Here is a 13,612-nt window from a genome sequence, read left to right as displayed (position 1 = left end):
AAGTCTATAAACGTTAACTTTCTGTCCATCAAATGTATTTTATGGCTGACAGATTTCCCTAGTAGGGAAATAAAGATTAAATTGTCGCCTGACAATCCCTAATGTTTCCACCAGAGACAGCGGGTCCAAAGCATAGTATGGCAGTAAAGCGAATCTGCCACTGGGATTAACCCTCCTAAGCCGTCTATATGGGCATGTAGGTCATAGGAAGCGGCATAAAACGATACCATGATATCTGCAATCCGATGTCTAATTCTAGAGAAAATCCATGTTTTTATTATATGTAAATGAGGTGTTCGGATCTATGGTCCGGACACTGATCTGCATGAGACTCTGCCTCCAGAGACTATTATAAATGAAAGGTGACATTACCAGCGTGAGACCTAACACTGTACAATAGAACTGAACTTGGTCTTCTAATAAACAAGTTAGCAGCTGCACCTCTCACAGCTCTGCTGTATTGGAACAATTTTGGGGTGGGTGGCGCCTATCACCTAGCCTGGGGCTCTACTCATCTTGTCTGGGTAAGAACCTGCCCAATTTGGGCTTTTAATTTACCTTTCTACTGAGAAATATTACTAAGTGGTTTTTTACCTTGACTCATCCATTAGGACACTTGCACTTTTTTTTTTAGAATCACAGGATGCATGAGATTTGTGCAATATTGATGTATTTATGAGTAGTTTCTCCATGGCTCTTGTTGTTTCCTGAAAGGGGTCATTTTATATTTTAGTTGTTATGAATTACTTTAATAAATATTTTAAAAAAAATTCTATTTAATTCACCGGTGTACTCCTTATTCTCCTGTTTCTCCACTTTCTTGGAGTTGGTGTATATCTTTATTGCGGTGAGACCACCATTGTGTGGCATTACCCAGCATATAGCATGTAACTGAGGTTTTTGTTTGCACTAAGCTCTGGAGGCAGATTCTCATGCACATCTGAGTCCTGTCCTAGATCTTATCAACTCATTTACATATTAAGAAAAATATGGATTTCTCTGGAATAAGAAATTGGATCACAGATACCAGTGTCATTTTATTCCGCTTCCTATGACCTCCATGCCCATATGGACAGCTTGGGAGGGTTCATTCAACTGACAAGATTCCCTTTAAAGGGGTATACGCTGTGTCTGGCCACTCACTTCCTCTTGATTACGAATACGTCCGGATTTGTGGACAGTGATGCCAGCACTGATTGGGCGTAGGGCTCACTTGTCAGAACAATCGCATGCGAGCTCCAGTAACACACGTGCCAAAACCGCTGGAGCAATGGCGGCATGGGTGAGGAGAATAAGCCTTTTTATTTTCACAGGGAAACATTTGGATCAAGAAAGGGTTATTCTAGTAGTGTACAACCCCTTTAAGACAAAGAGGTATTAAATTACCCACGTTGATTGCAGTGCGTCAAGAATTTGAAATAAGTTATTAAAGTGCTGGACTGCAGTATATCACAGCGCAAGCAATTCAGTCTCACAGACTTTGCAGGTCCTGCACCTCCCCATCACTTGAATCTTTCTAATTTTTATACACAGATTGAGACGACCACTTCCATTTTCAATGTTTTAAGCATGGCAGTAGTACACCACACTCTGATTTTGTCCTTTATATGTAATGCTGAGCTCCGTGTTCTCACCTCCTACCAATAGGCAGTGAAATCATAAAACGTCTGCAGCTTTCCATGCCCCTATTGTTTATGGTCCTTGAGAGATGGTCTTCCCCACCCGAATGGCTGAACTACACTATGTGACAAGGTAAAACCCGAGTGGCTACGTCTGACATTATTAGCGCGACCACTGGCTGATACTATCCAATCAAACGTCAAAATATTTTACTTCATCGGAATCTGCGAATTTCAGAAAATTTGTTTCAAACTTCATTTACAGTGAATCAATCTGCTCAACTCTAGTAGTCGGACTTCTATAAGTAAAGTACATATATAACATGATAAATTGCTGAGACCACGGAGGTAAATAAAAATCTACTGTAGGTTAAGCTTCTCCCATTATAGTGAGTATCCGTGGCATAGAATACTTACTATTCTCTGGATTGTGAACGCATAAATCTTCTTTCCAGCATTGGCACGGAAAAATTTCCGGTATTCCCTACGTACCTAAATATAAGAAAAATAATCAACGTTAAAGGAATCTTTATCTCAATGAGAGGGTCCCATGACAAATCAGAAGCACCTCTGACCACATAGGTTTTTCTGGGAAATAGATTAGAGAGCACAAATTGGTTAGTTGCCATTTACGCCGTCAAGACTACATTTGTTATACAAAACACGTACACAAAACAATGGACTTTGGAAGATGGAGTTTACTGAATGTGAACAGATAAAAATACGTGAATGTGAATATATAACTGCAATTAAGCATTTACAGAGAATTAAAACATTGAAATGACTGTAGATGTAACCCTATTGTTTGTACCAATTGTGGTCTATGATGTCGGGGGAGGGGGGGTATTCAATGAGAGAACATTGCGGGAAAAGCAGAAATAAGGTTTGAGAAATATACTGAACTGTTATGGAAAGTGAAGACTAGAAGCAATCTAGAAATAAGAGACGTTCTCCCCCTCCTTTCATAGTATAACCACACAGTAAAAGCAAAATGCAAATCCAAATTAATGGAATTCCAGAGCCGGGATTAGGAAACCAAAGACTGCAAATAAAAATCTACATAAACCTGAGTTACACAAAAAATACTACACCACTGCATTCATTGGATGTCCCACCTTGCTACAAATTGTGCGATTTTTATTTAGATGGTTATGTTCTATGATAATCCAATGTGTGCAGGGCCCAGTTGAGCCGGAGTTAACTACAGTAAGTGACGCTACACATGAATTTTGGGTATACTGTGAATATACACAGCCATATAAATAGGATTGACAGGCATGGAAATAAAACGAGTATATAGTGAGCAATACAATGACATTATGGGTAGCACGCTGGCTCAGTAATTTGCACATTTTTCGTAGCACCCTGGCTCAGTAGTTTGCACTTTTGCTTTGCAGCGTTGGGGTTTTAGGTTGAAATCCCACCAAGGACAACATCAGGAGGGGTTTGTATGTTCTCCCCGTGTTTGCGTGGGTTTCCTTTCACATTTCAAAGAAGGAAAATTAGATTGTGACTCCCAATGACAATGAGTGACAACAGTGTCTATAAGTTACGGTATATACATGCTGGCACTATATACAGCTATAGAAGTAAAATGATATACCACCAAATACTCATATCGTTCTTTACATTTATCATTAAACTAGTAAAACAGTCATTTATATGGTTATTATTGTGTCTCAATAACATTTAACACAATGGAAAATTGTCAACATTTTCTGTATAAAAAATGAAACAAGTGTGCATAAGACCTAGCCCTAGACAGCCGCCATCAGCTTTTGTACCATGCTTAGAAGTGTGCGAGAACCACAGCCAACAGCTAGACATGGACAGGAAACAATCAGAGAGCGGTGTTAGTAATAAATGGATTTTACATCGGTAGAGGGAGTACCTTCAGTCCAAGCCAGTAAGCCCAAATGACTGCCACTGCATGCTTACGCCTAGCCTCCTCCTTCAAGCGTTTCAATTCCCTTCGAGCCTAAAATGTTTAGATATTGAGTGGAAACATAGCTGGAGGCAGAAAGAAAATTCACCAGAAGAGAACTTCCCAAACGAGAAAGTATTTCAGACATAAGGAAAGGTCTGGAAGTATGTAATGAAAGAAATAAAATCCCTTAACGGATGTGAGGTTGGGGACCTGATGCACAAATCAAAGATTATACTTTAAAGGAGTTGTTCGGTACTTTACTACAATGATGGCCTATTCTATCAGATCAATGGGGGTGCGAACCTGCCGATTAGCTGTTATCGGTGCCAGCAGCCAGAAGTGATCAATGATGGAGCAGAGCTACAAAGCCCCATCAACTGTACAGTGACCACAGCATGGATCTGCAGATCCACCCCTACTGAAGCGGTGAGATGTGGATGTGTAGTACCCAGCCGCGACCACTATACTACTGATGGTGCTGTGTAGTTTTACTCCACAACTGGGCACAGTTAGCGGCACCAATAACAGCTCATCGCTGGAGGGGCACAACAATGGATCATCAATATAAAATTACTGAACAACCCCTTTATCTGGAAGGAAATAAAAGGTGCTATCTCACTAAAGACATTTATATCACTTATCTGGATACTATAGGTGGTTACTGTGTGATTACTGGGGCCCCACTATTGAGATGACCAAAGAGATGGTAACGTGCTATGCTGCTCCATTTATTTCCATCGGGTTCACCGACATGTCTGAACAGAGTACTTGGTGGTTTTAGGTCAGTCACATATAAATTAAACAGAGAATCTGGGTGCATGGATCTCCTCCACTTTATCTAAGCGCCACTTCATTGCAGTCTTGTACTGGGGGAAGAATTGGGCATTGAGATCATCTTTCTAGTGATTACCATGTGTCCTAAGGTTGGGGCCCTGAATAATCAGACATATAAGCACCAGAAATGGATGGGTGATAATGGCAAGCGTATCTATACTACTGGTGTGCTGAACTACGCTCCATCACCAAGGATCTAATGATTCTGCAGGTGTAGATCAGTACCACCACTGAAAGTTCTAGTATCACAGTCATAATGTCAAAATGTATCGCATGGCAGTCATCTAAGAGTGGAATTACGGAGACTTGTCAGCTTTAGGGTGCGTCCAAATTTGCAGATTTCTCCACAGCGTGTGGATGAGATTCCATCAATGATCATTCACAGTGCCGGCATTTTCCGCCCAGATAATCCAGATGCAAATCTGCTTCAAATACATCCCGTGTGGACGTACCCTTAACCTTCAGGTCTGCCTTTGTAAGTGACTAAAAATGGTTACAAAGGTTTGTGCGGTCTCCCTTTCCAATAATACATGGTGGAGTTGAGGTTAGCTTTAAAACCCCAAAAATGTGCAGTGCTGAATGACAATGGGAATTTCTTGGTTCATTATATTAAAAACTGAAAGAAAATCTACAGAGTACCATGTCGGCAGAGAGAATTGATCACTTCTAAGTGACTATTATTCCAATATGAAACTCAGCATATAGCGTGGGGGACATGTGCTGGTAGTGGGGTGTTTTAGAGCACGTGTGCCTCTGTATATGATGCAAATCGCAGTATAAAAGCGTTCTTCAAATTAAACTAGAAATAAAATATGAAACAACTTTGCATATTGACTAAACTAAAACCATCACATGGGATATTGCTCATTGTTTGCAGCTTTTATGTTGACCTATGTGTCTCCTTGGTTGCAGACTGACTGCATGATCAGATTCTGCAGTCATACTCCCATTTATCCCTTGTTGATACAATGTAGATACTACTACACACTATACCAATATACTAACTATGCACAGATGTATTGAAGATATATATGGCCTGTGTTGATATATATTGATTATTCTGTACTCCCATGTTTTATGCTGTCCCGCTTTGCCACCAATGGAGCAGTAAAAGCAACAAACAGCATGTAATATACACAAAAGTCTAGTTGGGATAACCCATCGTGGGACATTCCTAAGTGGACTAACTTGTATCCAGAGATAATATATGCGTCAGATAAATAAATGATTTATACTAAGAGATACATTTTAAATTAGGTAATTAAATCAATTCGAAATCAGTTGAAAATTCTTTACATTAAGCAAATTCACAAAAACACATTAATTCTTGAAGTTCTTTTTTAGCAATTTGAAATAGTTCTATGTTAAAGTTTACGAGCACATGCTTCTAAGGTCTTCATCATCCATGCACTGAAATGTAAGACTAAAATTGATCACTACGGTTAATTAATGCTTTCATCAGTCACAGAATTGAGCAAGCAAGCATGCATTCACGAACCTGAACACAAATGAGGGGCATTTTGTATGTAATTGCTTGTGGAGCCGGCATGCACTAGTGAGTTATTGGTTTGGTTAGTGAATATTCAGATCATAGAGCTGATGGGTGATGGTGGTTTGGATGTATGCATGAAATACCTTAAGTCCAAGCCAGTAAGCCCATATTACAGCAATAGCATGTTTATTCCTAGCCTCTTCCTTCAGTCGCCGCAGTTCCCTTCGCGCCTGTAGTGCATTTGAAAATGAGGTTAAAGAGCAGCTTAGAAAGTGGAAAAAGGTTGTGGTAGGAGTCCAGGAGCCAGGTGATCAGGGGGTGAAGATACCAGGGGTGTGAAGAACAACTGGTGCGGCTACCGTAACAGTAAGTGACAGGTTAATGGATAAGTAGCTCTCTTCATAGACCACAAGGACCCCTACTGTATATGTGTTTGGGAATAAAATGGTCATCAGCAGCATATGTTGTGCATTACCTGGGTTCCATGCCAATAAGCCGCGATTGTCGTAGCAGCTTCATTGCAGAGTTTCTGATATTTCAGCTCCCGCAGGATCTTCCGGGCCTAGATAAGAATAATACACAATCAAATGTGCTTGGATTTATTGCAGCAGTGTTAATGCATTAGAGTGGATTTGGCAAGTATCTTATGCCAGAAATCTGAGGGCAGCATGGGATGGATTGGTACAAGCAGTATTACATGATCTACTATGTGCATGAAATAAAAATGTTTAGGTACTATTAGCCCCCTCTCTCACCCAGACAGAAAACCTTCCTCAAACCTTGCATTTTAATCATTGAAATCCCTGGAGTATGTAGGTGTCCAGGGAGTTAAAGACAATATTCAATTAAAGCAGAGATGGCTTTTCAATCACTGAGCAGTACTGCCCACCAGACTGCAAACATACATATTTATTTCTCCCTAGTACTCCGCTTTTCTGGACAGATCGCTCAGATGTTGCTCCTTGGGTCTGATGTAACCATTCTTCCAACTTGGAGGACACTGCTCCAATCACCACTGGAATCCCTGTTGCCTTCACCTTCCACATCTTCTCCAGTTCTCCTTTGAGGCCCTGGTATTTATCCAGCTTCTCATATTCCTTCTTTCTGATGTTGCTGTCACTTGGCACTGCTACATCTACTATCATTGCTGTCTTCTGATCCTTGTCTACTATCACAATGTCTGGTTGGTTAGCCAACACCTGCTTATCCATCTGGATCTTGAAATCCCACAGGATTTTAGCCCTTTCATTCTCCACCACTTTTTCTGGGGTCTCCCACTTGGGCTTAGGGGGACTTGGCCCATATGCTGTGCAAAGGTTCCTGTATACAATTCCCACCACTTGGTTTTGGCGTTCGGTATATGCTGTTCTTGCTTACATTTTGCATCCTGCCACTATGTGTTGGACTGTTTCCAGGGCCTCTTTGCATAGTCTGCACCTTGAGTCTCGTGTTGTACGGTAGATCCCGGCTCCTATGGATCTGGTACTTCACAACTGTTCTTGTGCTGCTATGATTAGTGCCTCTGTGCTGTCTTGAAGTCCAGCTTCCTGCAGCCATTTGTAGGATTTTCCCATTTCAGTCCCCTCCATTATCTGTCGATGGTACATCCAGTGCAGAGGCTTATCTTGCCATGGCATTTCATGTTCCTGTTCTTCCTTCCAGATCTGTAGTTGTTGCTGCCTTAGTCTCTCTCTCAGCATCTCATCCTTTGCTGCCATTTTTCTGATGTATTGCTGGATACTCTTTGCTTCATCCTTGATGGTGGCTTGGACACTTATCACTCCTTGACCACCCTCCTTTCTGTTGGTATACAATCTTTGTGTGTTGGACTTGGGGTGGAAACCTCCACATATTGTAAGGAGCTTCCTGGTCTTCACATCTGCAGCTTCCATCTTTTCTTTTGGCCAGCACACTATGCCAGCAGGATATATGATAAATGGCAGGGCATATGTATTGATGGCATGGATCTTATTGTTTCCATTGAGCTGGCTCTTCAGGACCTGTCTTACCCTTTGATGGTATTTGGATGTTGCTGCTTTCCTTGCCTCTTCATCATGGTTACCATATCACTGTGGGATGCTGAAGTACTTGTAGCATGTCTCTACATCTATGTGCCCTGCTGGTAATTCTACTCCATCAGTCTTTACTACCTTGCCTATCTTTATTACCAAACAGCCACACTTCTCCGGTCCATCGGACATCCGATGTCTTTGCTGTAGATCCTCGTCAGGTGGCAGTGAATTGATGTCTCGTTCGTTTTTCGCTTACAGCTTGATGTCACCCATGTACAGGAGGCAGGGCCGGACTGGCCATAGGGCACTTCTGGCAAATGCCAGAAGGGCCGGTGCCAGTGGTGGGCCGCTCAATCCGCCGCCCCCGCCGTCGCATTCAACTATACCGGCGTATAGACGCCGGTACAGTTGAATGCAATGATGGAGGAGAGAGCGTCTACAGACGCTCCTCTCCCATCATTCCCCGCTCTGCCTCTGACACTGCGGGTGCGCGATGATGTCATATCATCGCGCACCTGCTGTGTCCCGGGCAGACTGCAGCTGCTGAAACAGGAGCAGGAACCAGGAAGCAACGCTGGGCACGAGGAGAGGTGAGGAGAGTTTTTTTTTTTTCTGGACTGTGGGGCCATTCTCGGAGGAGGTGAGGGGAGGAAGAGAAGAGATGTGGGCTATATATAGTTCTCTGTGGGCTGTGCTCTGTGCTGTATACTGCTGTGGGCTGTATATAGTTCTCTGTGGGCTGTGCTCTGTGCTGTATACTACTGTGGGCTGTATATAGTTCTCTGGGCTGTGCTCTGTGCTGTATACTGCTGTGGGCTGTATATAGTTCTCTGTGGGCTGTGCTCTGTGCTGTATACTACTGTGTGCTCTGTGCTATATATAGTTCTCTGTGGGCTGTGCTCTGTGCTGTATACTGCTGTGGGCTGTATATAGTTCTCTGTGGGCTGTGCTCTGTGCTGTATACTGCTGTGGGCTGTATATAGTTCTCTGTGGGCTGTGCTCTGTGCTGTATACTACTGTGGGCTGTATATAGTTCTCTGGGCTGTGCTCTGTGCTGTATACTGCTGTGGGCTGTATATAGTTCTCTGTGGGCTGTGCTCTGTGCTGTATACTACTGTGGGCTGTATATAGTTCTCTGTGGGCTGTGCTCTGTGCTGTATACTGCTGTGGGCTGTATATAGTTCTCTGTGGGCTGTGCTCTGTGCTGTATACTGCTGTGGGCTGTATATAGTTCTCTGGGCTGTGCTCTGTGCTGTATACTGCTGTGGGCTGTATATAGTTCTCTGTGCTCTGTGCTGTATACTACTGTGGGCTGTATATAGTTCTCTGTGGGCTGTGCTCTGTGCTGTATACTGCTGTGGGCTGTATATAGTTCTCTGTGGGCTGTGCTCTGTGCTGTATACTGCTGTGGGCTGTATATAGTTCTCTGGGCTGTGCTCTGTGCTGTATACTGCTGTGGGCTGTATATAGTTCTCTGTGCTCTGTGCTGTATACTACTGTGGGCTGTATATAGTTCTCTGTGGGCTGTGCTCTGTGCTGTATACTGCTGTGGGCTGTATATAGCTCTCTGTGGGCTGTGCTCTGTGCTGTATACTACTGTGTGCTCTGTGCTATATATAGTTCTCTGTGGGCTGTGCTCTGTGCTGTATACTGCTGTGGGCTGTATATAGTTCTCTGTGGGCTGTGCTCTGTGCTGTATACTACTGTGGGCTGTATATAGTTCTCTGTGGGCTGTGCTCTGTGCTGTATACTGCTGTGGGCTGTATATAGTTCTCTGTGGGCTGTGCTCTGTGCTGTATACTGCTGTGGGCTGTATATAGTTCTCTGGGCTGTGCTCTGTGCTGTATACTGCTGTGGGCTGTATATAGTTCTCTGTGCTCTGTGCTGTATACTACTGTGGGCTGTATATAGTTCTCTGTGGGCTGTGCTCTGTGCTGTATACTGCTGTGGGCTGTATATAGCTCTCTGTGGGCTGTGCTCTGTGCTGTATACTACTGTGTGCTCTGTGCTATATATAGTTCTCTGTGGGCTGTGCTCTGTGCTGTATACTGCTGTGGGCTGTATATAGTTCTCTGTGGGCTGTGCTCTGTGCTGTATACTACTGTGGGCTGTATATAGTTCTCTGTGGGCTGTGCTCTGTGCTGTATACTACTGTGGGCTGTATATAGTTCTCTGTGGGCTGTGCTCTGTGCTGTATACTGCTGTGGGCTGTATATAGTTCTCTGGGCTGTGCTCTGTGCTGTATACTGCTGTGGGCTGTATATAGTTCTCTGTGCTCTGTGCTGTATACTACTGTGGGCTGTATATAGTTCTCTGTGGGCTGTGCTCTGTGCTGTATACTGCTGTGGGCTGTATATAGTTCTCTGTGGGCTGTGCTCTGTGCTGTATACTGCTGTGGGCTGTATATAGTTCTCTGTGGGCTGTGCTCTGTGCTGTATACTACTGTGTGCTCTGTGCTATATATAGTTCTCTGTGGGCTGTGCTCTGTGCTGTATACTGCTGTGGGCTGTATATAGTTCTCTGTGGGCTGTGCTGTATACTACTGTGGGCTGTATATAGTTCTCTGTGGGCTGTGCTCTGTGCTGTATACTGCTGTGGGCTGTATATAGTTCTCTGTGGGCTGTGCTCTCTGCTGTATACTGCTGTGGGCTGTATATAGTTCTCTGGGCTGTGCTCTGTGCTGTATACTGCTGTGGGCTGTATATAGTTCTCTGTGCTGTATACTACTGTGGGCTGTATATAGTTCTCTGTGGGCTGTGCTCTGTGCTGTATACTGCTGTGGGCTGTATATAGCTCTCTGTGGGCTGTGCTCTGTGCTGTATACTACTGTGTGCTCTGTGCTATATATAGTTCTCTGTGGGCTGTGCTCTGTGCTGTATACTGCTGTGGGCTGTATATAGTTCTCTGTGGGCTGTGCTCTGTGCTGTATACTACTGTGGGCTGTATATAGTTCTCTGTGGGCTGTGCTCTGTGCTGTATACTACTGTGGGCTGTATATAGTTCTCTGTGGGCTGTGCTCTGTGCTGTATACTGCTGTGGGCTGTATATAGTTCTCTGGGCTGTGCTCTGTGCTGTATACTGCTGTGGGCTGTATATAGTTCTCTGTGCTCTGTGCTGTATACTACTGTGGGCTGTATATAGTTCTCTGTGGGCTGTGCTCTGTGCTGTATACTGCTGTGGGCTGTATATAGCTCTCTGTGGGCTGTGCTCTGTGCTGTATACTACTGTGTGCTCTGTGCTATATATAGTTCTCTGTGGGCTGTGCTCTGTGCTGTATACTGCTGTGGGCTGTATATAGTTCTCTGTGGGCTGTGCTCTGTGCTGTATACTGCTGTGGGCTGTATATAGTTCTCTGTGGGCTGTGCTCTGTGCTGTATACTACTGTGGGCTGTATATAGTTCTCTGTGGGCTGTGCTCTGTGCTGTATATAGTTCTCTGTGGGCTGTGCTCTGTGCTGTATACTACTGTGGGCTGTATATAGTTCTCTGTGGGCTGTGCTCTGTGCTGTATATAGTTCTCTGTGGGCTGTGCTCTGTGCTGTATACTGCTGTGGGCTGTATATAGTTCTCTGTGGGCTGTGCTCTGTGCTGTATACTGCTGTGGGCTGTATATAGTTCTCTGTGGGCTGTGCTCTGTGCTGTATACTACTGTGGGCTGTATATAGTTCTCTGTGGGCTGTGCTCTGTGCTGTATACTGCTGTGGGCTGTATATAGTTCTCTGTGGGCTGTGCTCTGTGCTGTATACTGCTGTGGGCTGTATATAGTTCTCTGGGCTGTGCTCTGTGCTGTATACTGCTGTGGGCTGTATATAGTTCTCTGTGCTCTGTGCTGTATACTACTGTGGGCTGTATATAGTTCTCTGTGGGCTGTGCTCTGTGCTGTATATAGTTCTCTGTGGGCTGTGCTCTGTGCTGTATACTACTGTGGGCTGTATATAGTTCTCTGTGGGCTGTGCTCTGTGCTGTATATAGTTCTCTGTGGGCTGTGCTCTGTGCTGTATACTGCTGTGGGCTGTATATAGTTCTCTGTGGGCTGTGCTCTGTGCTGTATACTGCTGTGGGCTGTATATAGTTCTCTGTGGGCTGTGCTCTGTGCTGTATACTACTGTGGGCTGTATATAGTTCTCTGTGGGCTGTGCTCTGTGCTGTATACTGCTGTGGGCTGTATATAGTTCTCTGTGGGCTGTGCTCTGTGCTGTATACTGCTGTGGGCTGTATATAGTTCTCTGGGCTGTGCTCTGTGCTGTATACTGCTGTGGGCTGTATATAGTTCTCTGTGCTCTGTGCTGTATACTACTGTGGGCTGTATATAGTTCTCTGTGGGCTGTGCTCTGTGCTGTATACTGCTGTGGGCTGTATATAGCTCTCTGTGGGCTGTGCTCTGTGCTGTATACTACTGTGTGCTCTGTGCTATATATAGTTCTCTGTGGGCTGTGCTCTGTGCTGTATACTGCTGTGGGCTGTATATAGTTCTCTGTGGGCTGTGCTCTGTGCTGTATACTACTGTGGGCTGTATATAGTTCTCTGTGGGCTGTGCTCTGTGCTGTATACTGCTGTGGGCTGTATATAGTTCTCTGTGGGCTGTGCTCTGTGCTGTATACTGCTGTGGGCTGTATATAGTTCTCTGGGCTGTGCTCTGTGCTGTATACTGCTGTGGGCTGTATATAGTTCTCTGTGCTCTGTGCTGTATACTACTGTGGGCTGTATATAGTTCTCTGTGGGCTGTGCTCTGTGCTGTATACTGCTGTTGGCTGTATATAGCTCTCTGTGGGCTGTGCTCTGTGCTGTATACTACTGTGTGCTCTGTGCTATATATAGTTCTCTGTGGGCTGTGCTCTGTGCTGTATACTGCTGTGGGCTGTATATAGTTCTCTGTGGGCTGTGCTCTGTGCTGTATACTACTGTGGGCTGTATATAGTTCTCTGTGGGCTGTGCTCTGTGCTGTATACTACTGTGGGCTGTATATAGTTCTCTGTGGGCTGTGCTCTGTGCTGTATACTGCTGTGGGCTGTATATAGTTCTCTGGGCTGTGCTCTGTGCTGTATACTGCTGTGGGCTGTATATAGTTCTCTGTGCTGTATACTACTGTGGGCTGTATATAGTTCTCTGTGGGCTGTGCTCTGTGCTGTATACTGCTGTGGGCTGTATATAGTTCTCTGTGGGCTGTGCTCTGTGCTGTATACTGCTGTGGGCTGTATATAGTTCTCTGTGGGCTGTGCTCTGTGCTGTATACTACTGTGTGCTCTGTGCTATATATAGTTCTCTGTGGGCTGTGCTCTGTGCTGTATACTGCTGTGGGCTGTATATAGTTCTCTGTGGGCTGTGCTGTATACTACTGTGGGCTGTATATAGTTCTCTGTGGGCTGTGCTCTGTGCTGTATACTGCTGTGGGCTGTATATAGTTCTCTGTGGGCTGTGCTCTGTGCTGTATACTGCTGTGGGCTGTATATAGTTCTCTGGGCTGTGCTCTGTGCTGTATACTGCTGTGGGCTGTATATAGTTCTCTGTGCTCTGTGCTGTATACTACTGTGGGCTGTATATAGTTCTCTGTGGGCTGTGCTCTGTGCTGTATACTGCTGTGGGCTGTATATAGCTCTCTGTGGGCTGTGCTCTGTGCTGTATACTACTGTGTGCTCTGTGCTATATATAGTTCTCTGTGGGCTGTGCTCTGTGCTGTATACTGCTGTGGGCTGTATATAGTTCTCTGTGGGCTGTGCTCTGTGCTGTAT

At 44.5% G+C, this 13,612-nt stretch overlaps 1 protein-coding gene across 5 annotated transcripts in view; it reads right to left on the bottom strand.

Moving 5' to 3' along the window:
• Nucleotides 1-13,612, bottom strand: part of MYO1B (myosin IB) — a 275,911-nt gene that overhangs the window by 45,348 nt on the left and 216,951 nt on the right. For 2 of the 5 annotated variants that reach the window (XM_077275371.1, XM_077275372.1), the window contains exons 22-25: nucleotides 6,348-6,434; nucleotides 6,016-6,102; nucleotides 3,511-3,597; nucleotides 2,037-2,111 (exon numbers count right to left, since the gene is read on the bottom strand). In XM_077275371.1, the coding sequence (XP_077131486.1) occupies nucleotides 2,037-2,111; nucleotides 3,511-3,597; nucleotides 6,016-6,102; nucleotides 6,348-6,434 (336 nt within the window). The remainder of the gene's footprint in view (nucleotides 1-2,036; nucleotides 2,112-3,510; nucleotides 3,598-6,015; nucleotides 6,103-6,347; nucleotides 6,435-13,612) is intronic. The other 3 variants (XM_077275373.1, XM_077275374.1, XM_077275375.1) reach the window with 2 other exon arrangements.

This window comes from Ranitomeya variabilis, chromosome 7, assembly GCF_051348905.1.
Source record: "Ranitomeya variabilis isolate aRanVar5 chromosome 7, aRanVar5.hap1, whole genome shotgun sequence".
In the NCBI taxonomy this organism is placed as follows: domain Eukaryota; kingdom Metazoa; phylum Chordata; class Amphibia; order Anura; family Dendrobatidae; genus Ranitomeya; species Ranitomeya variabilis.
The sequence above is the reverse complement of the archived record's forward strand: the minus strand, read 5'-3'. Positions and strand labels throughout refer to the sequence as shown.